Genomic DNA, 22491 nt, shown 5'->3' on the forward strand with positions numbered 1-22491 from the left:
TATGACATTTAAAATGTGTAATTGCTCAACACAACTTTCTCTTTGCTGTTAACAAATATGCTACAAGCATTCTAAACGTGTATAGCATCAGACAAAGAATCAATAGACATTACTTTTCAAAGCTCCCATATTTGGTTACAACCCTTTAACTTTTGCTTTTCAGTCGGACAAAAACAATATCAACCAGGCAATGTGTGATGATGAAAAGGCACCTTGTGTATATGTTTTCCTGGAATTTCATTTACCATCCCAGGTGATTTTAATTAGCAGCATGACAAAGGGGTGGTGAAATGAGCCTCATTGTGTTATTTTTCCTTTTTGAATTTCAGACTAATTCCATATTTATTTCTATTAGTTAGCATTCGGATTGATTTTGAAATTTAAAGCACGAATCAATGTTGCAGCTACTCAGTAGACCCTTGGAATCAGAAAAATAAAAATAAAAAAGCCACCTGATTTTGGTGATGTGTTCTTGTTACTGTGCCCTCCAAAAGTATTGGGACAACGAAGTCAAAACTGTTCTTTTTGTTTTCTTTTAACTTGTGACCATATGCTTAATATGAATGATAACTACAATGTAAACTTTATTTTTTATTTTCCATTTTATGTTTGAACAAAAACGCAACTATCCAAGTGACAATAAGCACTGGAAACATTCAATATAAGATCAGAGCTGTGAAGTTGTGAAGTCAGTTTGGTTGCATATTGCTTTGAGGCAATAACTACATGAAGTCTGCAACCCACTGAACTCGCCATACCCTTTGTAGAATTTTGCGAGATGTTCTGCTGCAGCCACTTTCATTTCATGGCTTATCTTGGGATTTTCTGACTTCATTTTTTTTTCTGTATGTCCACGTTAAATAAATTTCATGAGTTACAACTGAATGTTGATTTCTGTTTTTATTTTATAAGATAACAAATAAGAGAAGATCACTTTATTGGCCATATACAATTTCTTGCATTAGGAATTTGTCTTTTCGTATACCCCAAATTGCTCTCCATGAGACACACAGTCAGGGAGAGAAGCTTGGGGTCAGAGCACAGGGTCAGCCATTTATACAGCACCCCTGGAGCAGTTGGGGTTAAGGGCCTTGCTCAGGGGCCCAACGGAGTAGGATTGCTCTGCCGGCCGCGGGATATGAACCGACAACCTTCCAGCCACAGGCGCAGATCCTTAGCCACAGAGCCACGGCACAAATATTGACTGATATTTAAAACTATATGAGAGCTTTTTAGACATCATTCCTTATAAAATAAAAAATATTTCCTCATGCTCACAACTGTCATGCAGAATTAAAAAAATATGTAATGACATGATTAGAAATGGTTTCAGTTACATATGTACTTAACAGTCCATTAAAATCAAAGTATTAGGAAAAAGACAATTAAACAGCTTTTGTGCGTATTGTAAGAATACACATAATCAAGATAATAGCATACACATTTTGGATAGCCAACAAAAAGTGTTTTACTACCCTTCTGTAAAAACAAATTTGCTTATAAGCTTTCTTTGTTGAATCCTTCATCTTCTTCTGAGGAAGATGAGCAGTCAGATTCTCCAGAGGAATGGTCCTCGCTCTCACTGAGATCGCTGGTCTCATCCGTACTGTCTTCATCACTATCGTCAGTACCTTCTTCCTCGTCACTCTGCTCTTCTGCTTGCTCTAATATAACATTTCACAACAAGGGCTTAGCAATATTTTGAGACTCAGAATATAATATGAAGTTCAGGCTTTCTCTTAAATGGACATTTTCAGAACAGCAAGTTGTACTGGAAATCAGTATGATTGAAATCTCATTTTTAAGACTGAAGAACACGTCATAAACCATTTGTACGTACCATGTGGAAATAGGATTAAAACAGGCAGTCTAAAAAGGAACAAAACTGGAAATCCTCAGTGGCACAATGAACCTTTACAACACAAGCAAAGTAAATAGAAGTGTACAGCAATAGGTGCTGAGAACTGGGACTCACCTGGACTTCAGTATAATAGGAGCTGTGACCAGTGTGCATTCTGTTTGACGTTCTATCAAATTAATTCTTAAAACCAAGAACTTTGTCAGAAATGAGAAATAAAACACACTACATATGTAAGACCATTAAGTTTTCTTACAACTTTTCAAGGAAAGCAAGGAAATAATGCAGTGTATAGCCATAGGATGGACCATGGAAGATTCTTATAGGCAGGATTTCCAAGGACAGGAATGTCACACACAACAGGAGAATTATTATTAACAGCAGCAAAGAAAATCCTGAATGCCAGGCTAGGAGAGAAGGCTTGCCAAGCAAATGAAAATAGCCTTGCTGTCAAATAAGACACATAGAATATTAACAATCAGCTGATAGCAAGAATAGGCTAGATTTGCTTTTATGCTGCACCACATACTGTTTATAAATTCACAGATAATGCAAAACTTTCAAAGCTTTTTTATATCTGGTGAATATGAGTGGAGAGGTGAATGAGGACATCCTGCTGAGAAGAAAGAAACTGTTTGGTCAAAATGCATCAGGGTTAGGAATGACAGGCCAACAGTGGAGACATTACATCTTAGTGCTGTGGAACCATGTATCTTCATATGGCTTAAAATAGTTTCCTTAGTTAGCTAAATTGCCATAATAGATGTGTTTTCAGCAATCCTAAATGGGCCTCTATATCTGTCCACGTTCAAGACAAAGTATCAGCTATGATCGAAAAATGACATATGTGGTCCTATCTACTTGATAAATTGCAATTCAGGTCTAAATCTTACAGAATTTTTGATCATATTGGAAATACAGATTTCAGACCAAGTTAAACGTGACAATAAGACATTATCTCTTTAAAGCGGGCCTTCACACAAAAGCAAATAAACACTGGTTGGAGTAAACAGAAATGTCTGATAAAGGGTTGAAGTACCCAAAGCCTTTTGCCACAACATTTATTTGTAAAAGTGGATTTTCCATGCATGCAGCATTAAAATCAAAGTGATGAAGAGGCTGGATATGGAATCAGATCTAAGGCTAAAACTGTCAGTGCCCCAACCTGACATCATGCCTTTGAAGTCAGAGAACAAGCACTGTCCTTCTCACTAAGTTCCTCAAAATGCGGGTTCTCACACATGTACAGTACTGCTACATTCCGCAAATGTTATGAGTAAGAATTCCATGTAATGTCAGATTTGTACATTACATACGATTTTGGAGTGCACTTTAGAAATAGCTGCAGATTTACATCATTTTGAAACAATATTGTTAACAAAATAGGACTGTCCGATGTGCAACTAAAAGGTATAATGTGAATAATTATATTATTAAAATAAGGGGCTTTTTAAAAACATGCTTTTGAAAGTTGTACAGTCAAGATAGAGAAATTCCTATCCGACAGCACTGTAAGATGTATAATGACAGCCATATTACTAGACTTACATAATTATTTTTTTCAATGTTTATTTTATAACCCACCCACTGCAGAACTGCCTATCACTTTACTCCTACAAACCCTGTAAAGCATGGAGGGAACAAGGACCTAAAGACATGCTCCCGCAACTTGCAAACCTGTTGGAGCCATTTGTCATTTGAAACACTGCAACCTCCTTAGTGCCTGATAGGAGAGTTAAGAGTACTGTCTCTCTTTCAATTCACTCCAAACTCATAGGAACCTGGCAGGACTGCAGGATTGCACACTAAGATGAGGACATCTTAAATCTCAACAACCCCAAGTTGCGTTCAGCTAACCTTGAGTTGTCATCTGACAATCCCCATCACAGTCATCCAATGACATGGATCAAATCCTAATCAAATCAAATCCATGAGGCTTGAACAAATGCTCTCCAAACCAGTGATATAAGATAAAAGGTTTTTAAAATTCTAATGTCAACTATTATAATCTTCACACTAAACAGTAATGCAGAATGGAAAATGGTAGTTTAGTAATAGAAAAGTCTGACAGGTTAGAAAATAAAACTCTCATTTGAGAGAAGGGAAGTGGACTAGGATTTCATTTTGCCAATCAATTTCCCAGACAAATCATCTGTTTAGATTAAGCTCATCTTAATCCTTGCTTTTGTGATAATTCATTTACCTCATATATAAAACTGATAATGTGACTATAAAATTCATTTTTCAGTCCTTTCATTGTAAACTGAAATCTGAAATAAAAATCTTATATAAATGCTTTTGCTTGATGAAAAGAAATTTGTGATTTGTATTATTTGAGAGAGAATTTCAAAATAATATAATATCCAATATAAACCTGAGTGAATACATTATGTAATTTAAAGAACATCCATTTTGTTTTATATTTTTTATTGTATTCTTTTAGAATTTTGTACTGGATTACGATTACTAAAGTATTCTGTTCATAACTTTTCAATTTGGAGTCACCTTTTTTTACACATAAGAATAGGATAAAGTACTTACTTGACCACAAACATTACTTTTTTATCTTCTTACAACTAGTCAAATTTAGAAACCAATTAAAAATTTTGCATGGTTAAGTACCATGAACATTTTTTTTCCTGAAAAGCCAATTAAAATATGCAAAAACATAATCTTTTAATTTTCTCATAAAAATGTAAATGACTCCATTTCAGGGTGTAAAATGCAGCAAAAGACAGTGGATAACAAACCCTTTTCATGATAGAGGAATTATAAAAATTAAACAATAAAAAATTAAAAACACTTTCTGCATTAAGTTAAAAGCATTCACACAATAGAGCAAATCTTTAAAACTAAAGATTATTCGATCTAAGAGGGAAAAGATAATAAACAGTTATGCAGGCTTACCTATCAGCAACTTCTCTTCAATAAGGGGAATAAATTGTCTGGCCTCTGGGTTGTCAGGCTCATAAATAAGAACTGAAAGGATAATAAGAGAAATGTGAAATTCATCTTTCTGTAAACCCTATAGCGGTGAAAAAAGGGCATTTTAAAAGAGCATTAGAAAATGTACAAAGCATATTAGGAGTGAACAATCCAATAAAAAGGTTTTTTTAGGAAAAACTTACTTAAACTCATAAACCTGTAAACCCAACCTATAGATCAGAAGGTAGTTACTATACTCCTTATAAGTGAAAATGATAGTTTGTGTAAGATGACAGTCAGTACAATACATTAGACTGACTGATTTTCTGTAGTTACATAGGTTGTCTATTATTATTACCCAGATTAATTTATTTACCTAGGAATGCAAATACTGTTGTTAGAGAGTGATTGATGAATAGTATCTATGAAGATCTGAAATAGCAGGAAAGCTGTTTTTTATTGGTGCGTTTTTCAGATGATCACTGCTCTGTCAAAAACAGATAGATGGTTTGAAAAAGGCTCTTCCTTCAGTCCTGAACATGTTTTACCAATGTCCACGCAATACATTAATGAATCCATCAAAGTGTGATTTTAATTCTGATAAACATGGTTTATGTGGTAGTGTATGGGAGCTGTGGTATAACAGGGCAAGCTAAAATACATCTGCCAAATGCACAAGCAATTAGGCATCTAATAAAATGTATAGAATCTTACTCATCTGACAGAGTTTGCTTGCCAGGGTGTAATTTCTATCCATCACTGACTGTAGGAACTGAAATGGAAAGAAAAGAACAAAGGATTTAAATTATATATAATCATCTTCAAAACTGAGTCTTGATGAAATTATCCACATTTTGTTCTTAGCCCATCTTAGTTGTGTCATACAAGCAGAACAACATTTTCACACCCTTTTCAAATATAGGGTACACAGACCTTTGTCCTCTCACATTAAAACCTGTTATGTACATTCTTTAATGCTGACTTCCATCTCAGTTTTTCCAATGTCATACTGCACCCATGAGAAAATCTTATTCAGGATAATTATTACATGTTATGTGAATCTATAATGAAACAACATCTATACATCTATATTATACATAATAAACCACAATGATGTCAAAAGATCAGTGACAAGTCTAGTATTAGAAAAGTATTTTTTATGAAGTCTATTATGGGTATATGTTATAAGATTTCATACACATTTCTGTTAACAGAGTTCATTTAAGATGTATTGACAGACAGCAATAATCGCAACAAAATAAAAAAAAGACATACCAACATTTAACAGAGAACACAAATGCAGCATAATTTTCTCCATGTAGAATTAAAAAAACAGAAGTATGAAAAATTATACTTTTTTTCCCAGATGTGAGAAGTAAATTACATGAATTTTCTACAACACTAAAAACTACCACTGAGCACACTCAATTTCAAAGTGTAAACACTTTTATGTGAATTTTAGTAACAGCATACAGATTTCTGTTCTGAAAAACTAAAAGACATAAATGGAGAAATCTTTGGAATCTTTAGGATGCTAAGCAATATCTGGAGTTTCTGGTCACACTTGGCAAAATGCAAAAGCATAATAAATCCATCTTAAATTAATTCCATCTTAAATAACAGTAATAAAGCTTTCAACATCACTTTATAAAACCCATTGTTACTGACAAACTTCCAAGTGTTACTGTACAAACTATACAGAAAATAACTTAGTTTCCAAGAACATTCTTACCTCTCCAAGCAGTTCAATTGGTGCCTTATTTCCTTCATCTTCACTGTCTTTATCATAATCACTGTCTTCCCCACCCTCTTCAGCCTTTGAATCCAGACATTCGTGGGAATTCTGGAGAACACCACACCCATAAACGGAGGCCTTCACAGAACCTGTATCATTATTCTCTGCTTCTTTTTAAAAAAGAAAAGAAAACAAAGGACTTCTAAGTTTCACTTTTTTCTTTTAAATAATTGCGTTCATCAACACAACAAAATGTAAAAATGCATTAAATATTTACAGTGTGAACTGCGTTTAGTTTAGAGTTCCACATTCAAATACCTTATAATTGTTTAAAACTAATGAGGTCAGTAATGCTCATCTAAAGAATTTATTACAAGTTATATGATGTGATATATATGAGTAGCTCAACAATGTTAAGGCAACAGCTAAGGCTCTTCCCACTAAGAGAAAGATGATTAGGAAATCATACAGTGACTTTTTTAAAACAAAATAGACAGCCAAAGCTTACAAGAATTTGATCAAGAAAAAAGTTTAAAAAATAAACTTTACATGACATGCCTTAAAATAAAAAATCCCAGGGTTCAAAGAACAATTACATTTACAAATATACTGTAATATGATGTCTGTATAATATCCAGGCCTTTTATGTATACCCAACTAATCATGTCAATTAGAGTTTTAGAAAATTACTAAGTTATCTTACTTTTTTATTCATACACAACCTGCACAGACACATGTACGAGTTCAGAAATGTTTTGATGTACGTCATGTGTAATTCAACAATATGGGATATCACTGGAATACTTTTTTCAAAGCACCGTATGATTATTTTCCTTTAAATCCTTGAGAGATTGTTTTGCTACGAAACCAATGGAGCTTACAAAGATGTGCATAATATATTTTCTGTGACTGAACTTTGTGGCATTCTAAGTTAAAATAACATCATTGAGTCTCTGCCTTGTGTTCTCTTCCAAATTCATCAGATTAAAAACTGCTGGGTCAACAGGGATAATTAAAGATATCAGAAAAAATAAGATTCTCTTGGTGGTACAGTATAAGAATGATATACTAATACTATACTACAATTTTCCAGATGTGAAATGCTCAGCATTGAATTGAATTGAAAGTAAAATACCCTTACATGTTTGCTCAGGAATAAGTAGGCATTTTTTTTTTAATATTTCCAAAGTTTTTTCTCATTATTGCATTACATTTTTACTTTTGTACTCTATTGAATCAAACAAAAACGGAACAGTAAATTATATCAATATTATTCAGACTATAAAATAATAAACAATAGGACAGAAAAAACTACCGTGAGCCTCCAGTTCAAAGTGCTGGTTTTTGGTTCCTGAACACATCTCCAGAGAATGAAATGATATTTTCTCACTGGCGTTTCTTTGTTTTTCAGAATCAAGAACTACTTAAGAAGAAGTTAGAAGAAATTACAATAAAGAAACAAAGCTCATAAAATAGCAAAGTTAGTCACTTCATGTGTAAATGTTTACTTCAGGACTCTATTTAATAAAACAAAAATGGATCAGTAAATTATATCAATATTATTCAGACTGTAAAATAACAAACAATAGGTCAGAAAAAACTACCGTGAGCCTCCAGTTCAAAGTGCTGGTTTTTGGTTCCTGAACACATCTCCAGAGGATGAAATGATATTTTCTCACTGGCCGTTCTTTGTTTTTCAGAATCAAAAACTACTTAAGAAGAAGTTAGAAGAAATTACAAAAAAGATATAAAGCTCATAAAATAGCAAAGTTGGTCACTTCATGTGTACATTTCTGTCCTATATTACAGACAAAATACTAAGAAAACGGATGAAAATTTTTGTTTCTATTGTCTGCCTTAAACATGGAAACAAAATGGTACCATTTGTACTTTAACAGATCAGATGAAATGTGTGGTAGCACTGCAAATGGCTGAAAAGAGTTAAATAACGAAAAGACAAAAGAAAGGTCACACTCGCAATACTCTCATATATCTTGATGAAAATGTAAAAAACTAGCACCTGTAATATCAGGAGGGCAGCGTTTTGGTTTGATATTAACATCCACCATTAAAGGCTGACTGTCAGCAGCTGAAAGACCTGTGTATTCCCCATTCCTGGAATGATATTCAATAAAAGATCATTTATAGTAGGCTACTGATGAATTTTAAGCCTAATGCTGGTACATGCTTTATGCAGTTACATATCGTATAATGGGCATTACACACCAAATCCAAAGTGTCCACTGTACCTCACTCTCAATACACTCCCTCTCCACATCACCAGTTTCGTGAATCACTTAATAATGATCAGATTCTCCATGCATACATCAAAATACTCTTCCAAGAGCGAATACGATTACATACGAGGTCTACTACAAAACAGAATACCTCTGTCAAAGGAGCATGTTTAACTTTCACTGTAGTATAAATCTAATGTTTTAAAAAGTACACAGTAAAAGAATAAAAATATAAAGTTAATTTGTTAAATGCTAATTTGTGACCAGTTAATACACAGACCAATTTAAATTACTTTAGTTTCCCAACTTAAAATTCAAAAGGTTTTGGAAGTATAAATCAAATGCATTACTTTTGTTTCAGTCATTGATCAGTGTGGTATATACAGAATATTAGTAAAGGTAAATACAATTAAGTATTAACTAAAATATTAATACATAATGTCACCATTTAGAAACATATTGTAACTTTTCATCTTGCTGTGATATGGGAAACAAACAAAGTGCAAACACACTTCTCTTTCATATGCTTGGTGCAGAATTGTCCCTACCTCTTTGGACAGATTTTTGGTGTGCTCAGGATGATTTGTTTGGTTGGAGTGATACTTCTCCTTCCGGCTGAACTTTGTCTAATTCCAAAACTACCAGGCCTAAAAGAAAGTTTGCAGAATCAACAAAACAGAACTGTAAGGGACTCTCTCCAATACAGTTTCTTCTGTTCCTTACATTACATTAACTAAACCTGAACTTTACAAATATTTATTTTTTGTAAAGTTTTTTTAATGATCATCTTAGTATTCTAAAAACCTTCATTTGAACTGTGAGTTTTAAGACAGGGACTTGGTTTTATACAAAATAAAATGCAAAGTGGTTTGTATTTAAAAGAGCCTGAAGCAAATCTCTCTTTATATGTTTAACATTCTCCTTCTTTGTTGCTCTTTCTAGACATGAGATATGTTTAAATGGTTTTCTTGGCTAATTTTTTTAAAAAGTGACTAAGTATTATCAATGTAAAAAATGTTCATTTGCAATCAGGTATTTGTATAGTGCTGATCCATATCCCTGTCCTTGAAGCTCATACTGTTTTAAAAAAGGACTGAAATACTGCTCTGTAAAACATTTCCGTATTCGTAACGCACTTGTTATTTATAGCCATGCTTAAACTTTCAACAGCTTCCATAATTCCAGAGATGTAAAGTATTTAATAACCAAGGGTTTCTGGAAAGGTTTAAAGCCAATCAGTCGCTGACAAAGCCTATGTCTAGTATTTAGTAGTTTCCATGGTTGCTTTCCACATATCACTGAAAGTTTCAGTTTTTGAAAAAGATAATCTTTCATCACAATAGGATAATAAAACTGTGGCCTGAATTTAAAAGTTCAAATACTGAATGCTTTCTTAAAAAATAGCTCCATTTTCATTGGCATTTCTTACTCTTTTTCTTTAATTACTTTTTACTCCATATACAGGACAAATGTTCAAACACAGGCATTCCTAGGAGTAACGTTCTTTTTATCTCTTGATAAAAAAAAGGCTTGGATTCTCCATTAAAGAATTTCACAATTAACCTCTTTACTTAGACAGTAAGTCTAGTGACAAACACCACTGAATTCCCAGTATAGTTCTTCTCTAAAGAGACCAGGAGCAGTGTGGATATTCATGATGGATATGAATACTGTTAAATTAACTTAACAGAATTTATCTCAGTTGGTACTGTACAATGATTTTCCAACATAGATTTCCTCATTTTGTCTTCTGGACTTTTCTGGGCTAGTGATCCCATAGGTAATGGAGAAGATTATGTAGAATCATCATACCAGTTTTTTATACTGTTGGTTTGGGCAAGAAAGATAATGGAATTACCATTTTGAATATTGGGAGCACACACAGCTGTCATCTGCTTTTGAGGAAATAACAGGCCACTTGAAACTGACGCACTAAACAACTACCTCTTTTCAAAAATCATCCCTGCAGCATTTACATAATTACAAAAGACATTTCTAGGTCTTTTACTATTGAATTGTAACAGATTATAATACTTTAGAATGGCTTGCTATAGGAATCCTAACCTCTCTTCTGCCTTGGAACCTCACCTAAAAGAAACCATTTTTTATAATGAATAGCTGTCTTCAAAACCATTAAACCATTTTTCACGCACTTTGAAATATTTGATCTGATATATCTTTGTAAATTAAAACTAAACTATTTTAAAACTGTTTTTTAAAATAGGAGTTTTTAATAATTGATTAATATAAATACGGGAAAACTGCATAAAGCTAAAACAAATAAAGAAAAGAAAAACATTGGTGTTGGTGACAGGAACTTAAAGACTCCAAAAAAGAAGTCAATGAAGCTATCTTATAAAATAAGTGTACCTCTCGAATACTTCAGTTTGTCGAGAATGACATGGATCATTGCTCATCTACAGTATATTCATGTACATTTCATTCTTAAGACTCCTATGGTCCCATAAATTGAAACAGATAACTTACTCCTTCTGAATGACATTATAAGCAAGTGAAAGGTTAGCTTATTACACTTATATTTTTAGTCTTAAAAAAAGCCGAATGTAGTAAAAAATTCTCGTACCGTGATATCGTTTCAATAGGCACAACTGGAACCACTTCTGTAAATTAGAAAAGAACAGCTTACGTGGGTAGCCTACATACTTCTCTTTCTTTGGATTTTGTAATTTAAATGTTAGTTAAGGAATATATAGGTACCACAAGTTTCTTCACTGCAGGATGCATCCCAAAGAGAACATTTATTTCATAGTTTGAACCACACAAAGACCTTGAGAATTATTTGAAGGATTTTTAATTTTTTTTTTTAATTAGCGACAGCCTTAATAGTATTGAAAAGTACAGATTTAAAGATATTTACCTCCATCTTTAAGCACTTGTAGCTTTCCATTTGCATGCTCCTACAAAGGAATCATGGACATAAATTTTCTTCAACTGCTAATTTAATCATAAAGCATATCTTAATGAAAAAAAAACTATTCATAGACATTTCTCAGGAGCAATGACAGAAAAAGACTGAGAGTATAGTATTCTCCGTCCACATTCAGAGTATTCTTACCTTAGGCAGACATGTGACTTGGTCAGTGAGGTTCATTCTAATAGGAATAAAAGGAAACAGATGACATTTCCAAAACATTTTCAATGTCAAAAGGCTTGACAGAAAAGACTAATTCTAACAGTGTCTTCACATAACCAGGTTTCTATCCTTACTGACTGTAAAAGGCTTAGTTGTTTAATTAACACCATCATGACAATGTCTGAGGCTTAGTTGTTTAATTAACACTATCATGACAATGTCTTTATATGCAGTTTAAATATTTAGGAATAAAAGATCTGTGAATAATGGTAACTTCTGATAAGAGTACAAGCATAATATAGAAACTGCATGTAAAACACAATTTAATCAAAATTTTTATTTACAGTTAAAGATATTTTTCTACACATTACACAACTGTAAAGTTGTTTTTTTCCTTCTGAACCACTATAGTTAGATTTTTATTCACCTCCAAATGTTTTAGAGTATATACTTTAAAAAATCTTTCTTACCGTGACTTGTTTCCAAATTGTTCCACGATGATTCCACCTAAGATTAAACCAGGACAAACTGTAAGGTTTTGTACAAATTTAATCTAATAAACTAAAATTAAACATTAGATTGATTTTTGCCATGACAAATAGGGTGTTAATTGATTTGTATTATTTTTAGAAATACAAACTGGGCAGGCAGACATCCTCTTAACCTCTGATACTAAAGCAAGGGTTAAATTATGACCTTTTCAACAGTTCTCTAGTCTTAAACTCAAGGCTTCTCAGCCTAAAAACTCCAGCCTGGAAAATTCCAACCATTCTCCCTCTCCTTGTATTCACCCACTGAAAAGTGGAGCTCCTGCTCTTTTTCAATTTCAGAAACAGTAAATGTTAGAGGTTTAAAATGCTCCTTACAAAGTCTTAGGGACACTCTGATCACAAATCCCCATGAACTAAATCACCTGAAATACAAATTATCTTCCATACATTTAGAGAGGACTAAATTCCAACACACAGAGGCTTTTTTTAAAGGAACTGCAGAATCTTTTTAAAGAAGCGAGTTGAGAGAAGCTTAAAAATAAAGATTTGAAAGAGACTATATTGCTCAGCTTGGTCAGCACAACAGTACAATGAACAGGAAAGTGCCCGACAGAAACCAGAAATGATAATTACTTTATGTTACAGTTGCCACAGAGGTTTTGATACCTTTTCACAAGGCCCAATGCCCACAGCAAAAACTTCATTAAACACATGGAGGCATAAACATGCATAGAGACATGTTTTAGAATACTATACATTTTCGCCCTGTTATTCTGTTGTAGCATAGTAAATTTAAATCTTGAAATCGAAAAAAGCACAAGTGGTGTAAATTTACTATTGTTCAGAAAGATAAAATATGACAAATAGTGCAGCAATTCTGAAACAAGAGACAACTGAACACACTTGATGGAAAGTGGGATTTCCATTTGCTGCTTGGGATTACAGTAGTGTATTATCACATACACATCTGCCTAATTGTCATCATGCCAGGGTGAAAAAAAGAAATATTAGTCCGTTGTTCTCAAAGGAAGAGAAAGGAGGAGTATAGGTTTCACCTCACTGCACCATCAGTCTTGGTCGTCATTACCTGCAATATATTTCACTGTCTACTGTACAGAAACTCACTTCAACCCACCTGCAGGAATAAACAGATAACCGGGGGCAGTACAGTCTTAAGGGGGGCACTCAGTTCTCTGAGGTCAGATTCAGGTTCCAATAGTAAAATTATTTTAAGTCAGAGAAGAGATTTCAAATGAGAGAGGACTCCATAGCAGATTTCTATACTCAAGTGGTAAGCTGTCCTGTATGAGGAATTACCATATTAGAGTGCCATCAGTACTATTTCATTGCATAGAGTATATTAAGAAATTCAAGAAGACATAGGGAAAAAGGCCAACAAACCTTCTGGACCAAGAATCTCAAGCTGACCTGAAACCTACAAAATGTAAATATATAAATAAAAATACATTTAGGCAAAGGTTATTTTCATGAGTCAAAAAGAGAATCTTAAACAGAAATTAATCCCTGGTAAATATAAGCAAAACTTCACTATAATGCAATTTTAGATCTACTTGATTTAACAAAAGAGACAACAGTATTGGTACATTAATGGAAATACAACAGATTCTGACTACTGCATCTTACATGACCAACATAACATAAAAATAGATGTGCTTGCACTGTTTTTCTGTCATGCAAGGAGAACTATAAATCACAGCCTAAGAAAACATTTAATAAAACCAAACTGCACAACTTTAATCAGCTTCAATGGAAAACACCATACAGGATTACATATCTTATAAAACTTGACAAGCATCAAAGTGAAAAGCAACTGAAATGTGTCACTGTCTTTCAAGGTGTACATGCAATATAATTACAGCAATTCTTTTCAAAATATGGGATGCCACTGTCTTATGTTTGTCAACACATCCAATATGGTTGGAATTCATACATATTTACACTCTGGTGTTTACCTAGAAGAAACTGTCAGCATGCGACATACGAAGGAAAGGAGGTTCTGTATTAAATATTAGCCTTCTAGAGGCAGAAGTATTAAAGGTATTAAAAGAGCTTAAGATAAACAAATCTCCTGGGCCTGATGATATACTAACCACAGAACTTAGGGAAATGAGAGAGGTTATTCATAGGCTGTTAACCAAACTATTTTCAGCAGTCAGTCTAAGACGGTAAAATTCCAGGGGTAGTCAACATGTACTTAGAAAATGTAGGTCTTACTTAATAAATCGTATTTGAACAAGCAACAGCAGTATTGGATACAAACAGAATATGGGTAATTCCATACCTCAATCCCACACCACCCACCAGTTATGGTGGGTTATCCACTATGCACTATGCTTGTCCACTGTGCCACGCTGACCTCACAAACAGAGCACATGATAAAAGTGTATTTCCAATAGTAGAAGGCTTCTGTAAAAGGTTTGTCATACAATGAGGCAGATAATGCAGCATTTGGACTGAGAATTGGTTAGTGGATAAGAAGTAAATGCTCAAATAAGGGCAATATAATCAGTGGAGTACCACAGGGATCTCCATTAGACCCACAGCACTTCCTAATTTATATTTATGATTTAGAATCTGGTATAGCTAATAACCTACTCAAGATTGTTTAACAAAAACCAAATCAAATCTGTGCAAACACCTTTCAAATTATATGGTGACTACATTAAAAGCCCAATTATTGTAATCTAAAGCAGGGTTGAACAAGCAAGTAAAAACTCTTAGGTATAGTATAGTTAGTTATGGGAAACACTGAACTTGAAAAACATTACTGTTTATGTTGACATGCCATTTACATCTTTTAAATCAGTGACTCTCACCTTGCCCTGAAAGACTCCTGTACCTTCTGTTTTTTTAGTCCAAATGAGCTCTTAATCTAATTGACTGATAATTTTGTATAATTGTACCTATAATTTAATAATATTCTAAATTTGTGATTTTGTAAGATCTTGTATTAGGTTATCATGAAGTAATTTCTGGTGTTCACAGCTGCCCTCATTGAGTTCTGTAGAATGTAAGTAACTGAACCTCTACAGAACGCGGTCTGGCTTTGTTTGGTGGGAGGGTTTGACACACAGTCATTCCAGCCTTGTATTAAAAATGACATCTTACTGAGGGCTGTTAGGCAGAAACATGCAGAAATTACATATTAAGCAAACTGACTAAAAGAATAGAAGAGTTTGATCCAATGCTAAATAACACTACAATAGCTGATTATTTTTTAAACTAAATTCTGAGCGCAGAAAAGGAATAGATTAATTAAGCAAGACATTCAATTAATGGGGTGAGTTAGCCTCAGGTTACAAGCTGGAACAAAAACTAAAAGAGACATGGGTTAAGAATCGCTGTTTTGGACAATGTGGGAATGCAATAAAAAAACAAAGTCTGAATATATAGTTAAAAGCTCAGAATTTTAATCAATGGATTAAAATTGGACAGTGCACTGGGAAGTCTTTTACGACTGCATTCAATTTTGAAAATTAAAAAATAAGATACAGTTCTCTGGAATCTGTCAAACAGGGAAAAGAGTGACCAGACACATTCCTGGAAATACACAGGAATGTTATCCACCGCCAGGCTAAAAGAATTGAGCTTTTGCGGTCTTCCACAAAGAAGACTGATGATGTACAAGATTCAAGTATTCAAAGTCAAAGTCTCAATAGACTTCTTTAGAATCAACAGAAGATCAATTAACCACTAGCAGCTAATAGGCATAATGGGCAAAATGGTCACCTATCATTTGATAACTTCATATTTATTAATATTTGTTTAGTGATGTATGCCACTGTTTTTATTTAAAGCAATCAATTTAAAGGAAAATACTTATCAGATATTTAAGGACGTCATGCTCTGGAAAATCGATGAATATAACATGCTGATTATTTGGAACTATTTATGCGCAAAGGAACTTTCTAGAAACAGAATATTTAAGAGTAGATGTGCAATTTAAAATTGTATTTAAAATAATCTTAATGCACTTGTAATACACTTTCAAAAAATACATTCCTGGTGAAACTACATTGTATTCTAACGCAGTATTTAGCTACAATGACTGAAATGACCATCCTGCTGATTACACTGTAAGTAATTCTTCTATTTTTAAAGCACCATCATAATGTACTATTCCATCGACTTAATAAGAACTGTTCAACTGAACCGTTATCGGGTTTTCACCGAATATCATCAAATACAATGCAGTTAGTGTATTAGTAATAACTAGAAGAAATCTGACTTTCTGCCTCAGCGTTTTAAGGGCATGCATTATAATTAAAAGGGTTAAAGAAATATTTAAAAAAAAATTAAAAAATCACATAAAATTAGCGACTTTCAACTCCCCAAAAAACGATTAGAAAACCGTTTCGGTGCCATAGAGAAGGAACTTACCTTGAGGGGATTTCTTGGCGACTTCCCAATGCATTGTAACCTAAACACAACAAGAAATAAAACGTTTTAAAACTATACATTGATACAGTTCTGAAATGTTTCAACTAGGCTGAGAAAGCACTATGTAGGGACATTGAATACACCTGTTAATTTCCCTGTGATGCATGATCAACTGTTGACGAAAGCACGCCTGCGCAAACCACAACTGAAAAATTAATGGGATTTAGAAGTTTGTAAAGTAACGCGTAATATCATCGATGGACAGAAGGAAATCAAACAGCTGAAACCCAAATCCTGAATCTTTGCTGCGGATTTGATCCTTTGCGAAACAAGTGAAACCTGAAACGGCCAAACTTCCGTCTCCATGGTAACAGCGCTGCCTCACTCAGCGCGCTTGTAAAAAGAAACCGGGGAGAACAAAAATCCGCATTAAATCGCCCCCCTTTTACTTTATTCTTTTTTGAGTTTATTAAAACCTCACACTTAAAAGAGAAAGGAAGACGTATATTGGTAAAAACGAACCATTGACTATTGTTAGAATTTCTTTCTTCCGTTTGTAACACGATGTAGTGGAAGAATTCCCTGTAATGAAATAAACATCAAATTATCTAATTTTGCATTAACAACAAAAGGAAACCGATGTAGTATTCAAGATTGTGGTATAGTCCGATGATGATTTATATAAGATACCACTGTTTATTAAGGAGTCCCCTGGTTTTACTAACTGGTAAATGGTAAACCTGAGCATACTAAACGGATTATTAATACATACCCTCTATTTTAGCTTGTGTCACTATTAGCTTTCTTACATGTTTTTAAATAAACAATGTACTATAATATATGTTGAATAGTGCAGTGGTATATTTTTGTGTTTTAAAGATGCCATAGGCAACTGTTTGGAAAGCAACCTTTCCGGGCCTCTGATGACTGGCAAATGAATTCAGCTCTGAATTTGGCTACAATATTGGGTTAAGGCGAAGTTTCATCCTGTCCCAAGGTCTCTGAATGGACGTTTTAGTACTTACACGTAAACACTGAGTTATAAAAAAGAACGCATCCATTTAGACTAAAACTGACCATTTTAAGACTTTTCTAACAAGATTAGCGTGTAGTTCTTGATTCCTGATTATGCCTTTGGTAGCATGTAAACAGAAAATCCACCGTCTCTAAAGCGTGTAATTCCAAGGCAACGTGATAGTACTACCAACGACTGGCGTCAAGTCCGGTGTGAAGAACCCCCAAGTGTCCGCGACCATAACCAAGCATAAGCGGCTTTCTGAGAACGAATGAATGGTCGGAAAACTACACCCGAAGAATTAGAATTCAAATCTGAAGAGCATGCTACTCTTCAGTTTTGAAAAGCTATTGTTTTTTTTCAATAGGGGGCGCTGTTGAGAGAGATAGCAGACGCTTGGTATGCGTTATGTCACTAGTTTTCAATGCATAAAAATAACACGCTGAATGAAAACACCTTCCACACACAATTACCATTCACCGGTACTATGTGTATTACAGCAGGGAGAAATGCCTGCATCGATTATCTGCACCGAGGCAATACCCTATTGTTTTAATGTACTTTTTATGTACTTGTTGACATAAAAAAGACTTTTCTATTTATCGCAGAAAAGTTTGCAAACCGCTTCCTTTAATGATCATCCAACTGGACAGTTTCATAGTTGCAATATTTCAAAAAGAAGTTGAAAAGACCTGTATGCTACATTAATGGAATGCCACCACATATTTAAGGAGATAACGCGTTTTTTTTTCTTTCCTCAAAGTAGAAAGTGTTTAGCAGTCGGGACCAGGACAGACAGGTGAAGATTGATCGGTTAAATGAAAAATAAAAGAAGCGCAAGCCACTTCACCAGCTTAACCAAATATTTAGTAGAATTTGCATAGTCGGTATATAGGTGGTGAAGGAGGAGAGTCACAGGAGAAGGAAGAGACGGGAACAAAAACTTTTATTCTTATAATGCTCAAAAACCCACTGGTCCTGTGGTGGCGGTTACTCAAACATGCTAATATCTGTCTCATCCAAACGTTTATACTCTCCTTTTACAACTAAATGGAGTAAACACTGATCGCGAAACTAGAATCGTGAAATGTACGTATACATATACATATTGTATACGTATACAATACATATACTGTTGCGTATTTGGATGTATTTGTAATTAGATATTATGTTGCATTTTCTATGGCACACTGCAGGTGAAATGCAGTTGACGGTTACAACAAAAGTATTCCAAACAGGAATACTGTTCTAAAACACTAGTAATAGCACTACTACTATTGAAAGAAATGACCATATCAAAATTGAATTATTTAAGTTTATTCAATATAATTCATTTTAAACCTTTGTAGAAAAGGCCCATTTACTTCAAAAGTTTCAAATACACGAATACAAACAATAACTAGTCTACGTGAGGTTAATGCACTCTCTCAGTTCTGTTACAACAATAGGGATGGAAACTACGTCCAGAAGAATTTGCAAACTTTACAAACTATGGTGGCGGTTTGGATGAGAGGTTTTAGTGCAAAAAGAAATACAATCTTAAAATATTAATACAATAGATATGCATGTTGACACTATATTTGTTAGGTTAATTTCTATAATCACAGTGCTTATTTTCCAATTAGTCATTGAATAAAAAGTTAGAAATAAACATCGGTTTCTGTTCATTAAGTGGGATTCTTGGGCTCTTGGCAAGAGAAATATGGTTTCTTTAAGACCCGCACTTATACTGCACTTCTGAACTCGTGCAGCAGACAGGTGCCCGGGATTACTGATATTGGAACTACAAAGAAAAATCAAACACAGAAACTACCCTACCGCACTTCACAGGATTGCCAGTGTGTAGTTGGTGACTTAAAATGACAGAATCTTGTGTTCACGCCCACTCGGCAAATTTAACAATGACCATGAAGTCAAAAAGAACAGGTGACTCTTAGTCGTATTTCCCCAAGACAGTTTTTGCCTCCTTTAAACGTAAAAAAACCAGGCTATAAGCATTCAAATTCTGAGACTCAGGGCGTTTGGAGAATCAGTGCGGGCATGTCCTTCATAATTACAGCATTTCGTGTTTTTACAGTAATTCAAACTGATATTCGGTAAAAGACAATTCAGTATTTTTTTCTGTATAGTAAAAGTAAACCCCCCGTCCCTCATTTCCATCTCTTCCAACAAACTAAAAACCTGTTGTCATTAGTACTAGTGCATCTGTAACTCCACTTGGAAATCATTACACTCAGCGGGGTGGTTTCCAGTAGGGGAATAGATAAATTCTTTATTTTCACACAGTTTTTGGGTCATTGTAACATAAGCATTTCTTTTCAAGAGCATGCTAGCGCACCCCGGACGGAGCGAAAAACAATTAGAACACTTTCATTCAACAAAAGCTATTAAATAATATTTACAGAAAAGTTTCAATCTTCCACCGAAGACAATGGTCATAAACACAAGTTCAAAAACTTGTTTTACTTAACGTAATATATACAGGGAACACGAAAATAAGCGGTAAAACTTTTTTTTTTGGAAAGCCCCAATAAGTGGTTGTTTGAAAAGTGAATGCAAAACTTTAAAAGCAATATTTACATAAAAATACTACCTCGATGAGATAAAAAAATATGTTCACTTATCAGGAATCGACTGGAAAGCTTTACCGAAAGAAAAAAGTACGTATCCGATACCGCACGCCTTTGTACTATAAAGGTTTTATTTGGAAATTATATTGCACTGTTGGTCCATTTTGTTTTGTAGAAATGGGCGTGATTGATAAGAAGACGGGGTTTGCCTGACTGTGTTATTAGATATTTCTTATGTCTTCTTTCTTAACGTGTTCCATACTCTTTTCGCCCATTTTGTTCTTCTTGTTCTGGTGTGTTTTGACGTGTTTGGCCAGATGGTCGCTCCTCATGAACCGCTTCCCACACTCGGGACACACAAAGCGTTTCTCTCCAGTGTGCGTCCTCAGGTGCCTCTGGAGTTCGTCCGACCTGGTGAAGCTCTTGCCGCAAAACAGCCAGTTACACACAAACGGCCTTTCCCCCGAATGCCACCTGAGGTGAGCCTTGAGATGCGAGGTTTTGCCATAAACTTTCCCACACCCCGGAATGTGACAAATGTGCTGTTTTTTCTTTCCAGGCTCGTCACCGGAATTCGAAGATTGGCAGTTTGGGCACCTGCATCGCCGGCACCTGCGGGCAGTGGCTAGAGGGGACTTTGTGTGAAGGAGGGCAGCGATTTGAGTCTGGTATTGCGCGAAGTCCGAATGTCCCAGCACCAGGCTTCGCTGCAGAGGGAAACGGTGGGATGCCAGGGGCGAAGGGTGGCTGACGGGGTTTCCCTGCTGAAGGCTCCACCAAGGGATGTCTTCCCCGGGATTTGGGGACAATTGTTTCGGTTGCTGATGAATAAGGCCGGAGTGTCCCGGAACAAAGCCTGGCATCGCAGGTGCAATGGGCGCTGTGGCTGCGTAGGTCACAGCGGGGACGTAGGTGGGTGGGCAACTTGATTGCAGGGACTGCATGGACGAAGGCAGCATCTTCACTGGTGAAAAATCATAGGGGTAGGACGGGTCCGCTGGCGGGGTAAGAGGCAGCTCGTGGTGAGAGCTGAAGGAGGATTGAAGGTGAGCGGCGAGTTGGGATTTTGGGGACAGTCCCAAAGCAGAATTGGTGGGGAGAGCGCCCGGTGGGTTCCCTGGTCCTTCGTTAGTCCATGGATGGAAAAGTCGTGTTGGAGAGCCAAGAGACGGGTCATAGGGGACTTGGAGGAAATCTGCTGGACTTGAACCGTGGTGATGTCCAATCCTGTTACAAGTGGCTGCTAGCAGGGCCAGTGGAGAATGCTTGGCTGTCTCGGGTGACGAGTTAGGAGTACGATCCTGCGGAATAATTCAAAATAGGTTGTTTATACAGATATACAGTGATATATATCTAAACATCTGAAACAAATGGAAGCAGACTGTAATGCATCTAACGTAAGGAAAACATCAAATACTCCATTCAAGCGAAGCCGAAGTGCTTTATTTATAAGAAATAAAAGTTCACGTCCTCCAAAACCAAAACAAAACATAGGCTCTGCCAAGGAGGGTGTCCAAGTTCGGTAACCTAATTTTCGTCAATACATCATAAAATCAAAAGTAATCGGTACAAGAAGGCTTTTAAATAACGTTAATTTAAAAAAATAAAAGTAGTGTTCAGTAGCTCAAAGCCCATTACGATAGACTCGGAAACCGAAAACTTACAGAGCTGACTGCGTAAACTTCGTAATGCAATATAGTTTGATTTGCAGAGATGAATGGCCCTACAGAATGAAATGCTGAAAAGAAACAGAAGGTACTAACCTGGAGAAAAGCTTGCAGAGTGTCGTTCCGCAGAACAGCCACAGCAGCCATGGCTAACTTTATTTTAAAAACACAATAACTATGTCGGAGAAATATGTAGGGAAAGAAGTATCCTCATGCAGAAAAGTCGCTCTTTTCTCCGCTCCTTCTCCTAGAGATATCCTTGGACTATCTGAAGAGTGAGGGATCACTTCTTAGAATTTGATAAGGACTTTGGTGGGCCGCCAGCCAGTCAGAAATAAGATTTATTACTTTGAAGTTTGCCGCTGCCCAATCATCAAAGAATAGCGGCTCTTTGAGAAGGGAAAGCAAATCCTTTGAATCCACAAAGCTCCTATGGTGTGTTTGTTGGTCTGGATAAAAGAACTGATTATTAGGGGGGATGGGAAGGGAGGAGATAAA

At 35.2% G+C, this 22491-nt stretch overlaps 2 protein-coding genes across 3 annotated transcripts; both read right to left on the reverse strand.

Annotated features, from left to right (window-relative positions):
• Nucleotides 1–885: 885 nt before the first annotated feature.
• Nucleotides 886–17129, reverse strand: erich2 (glutamate-rich 2). Of its 2 annotated transcripts, none has more exons than XM_088931093.1 (15): nucleotides 16885–17129; nucleotides 16742–16781; nucleotides 13742–13775; nucleotides 12320–12356; nucleotides 11832–11868; nucleotides 11634–11673; nucleotides 11340–11376; nucleotides 9304–9402; nucleotides 8539–8633; nucleotides 8123–8230; nucleotides 7834–7938; nucleotides 6516–6685; nucleotides 5498–5555; nucleotides 4766–4837; nucleotides 886–1664 (listed from the first exon to the last, which is right to left on the reverse strand). In XM_088931093.1, the coding sequence occupies exons 1-15, from the start codon at nucleotides 16905–16907 to the stop codon at nucleotides 1498–1500; spliced, it is 1122 nt and encodes a 373-aa protein (XP_088787219.1). In that variant the 5' UTR covers nucleotides 16908–17129; the 3' UTR covers nucleotides 886–1497. The 2 variants fall into 2 exon arrangements, with proteins under 2 accessions (XP_088787219.1, XP_088787218.1); XM_088931092.1 differs by having other exon boundaries at nucleotides 6516–6688.
• Nucleotides 17130–20001: 2872 nt separating this feature from the next.
• On the reverse strand, nucleotides 20002–22263 carry LOC148822002 (transcription factor Sp5-like). The gene is made up of 2 exons (XM_088930356.1): nucleotides 22090–22263; nucleotides 20002–21627 (listed from the first exon to the last, which is right to left on the reverse strand). Exons 1-2 carry the CDS (start codon nucleotides 22138–22140, stop codon nucleotides 20548–20550), a joined length of 1131 nt encoding a protein of 376 aa, XP_088786482.1. The 5' UTR covers nucleotides 22141–22263; the 3' UTR covers nucleotides 20002–20547.
• Nucleotides 22264–22491: the final 228 nt, after the last annotated feature.

The sequence above is a fragment of the Atractosteus spatula genome, chromosome 13, assembly GCF_055471065.1.
Source record: "Atractosteus spatula isolate fAtrSpa1 chromosome 13, fAtrSpa1.hap1, whole genome shotgun sequence".
In the NCBI taxonomy this organism is placed as follows: Eukaryota; Metazoa; Chordata; class Actinopteri; order Semionotiformes; family Lepisosteidae; genus Atractosteus; species Atractosteus spatula.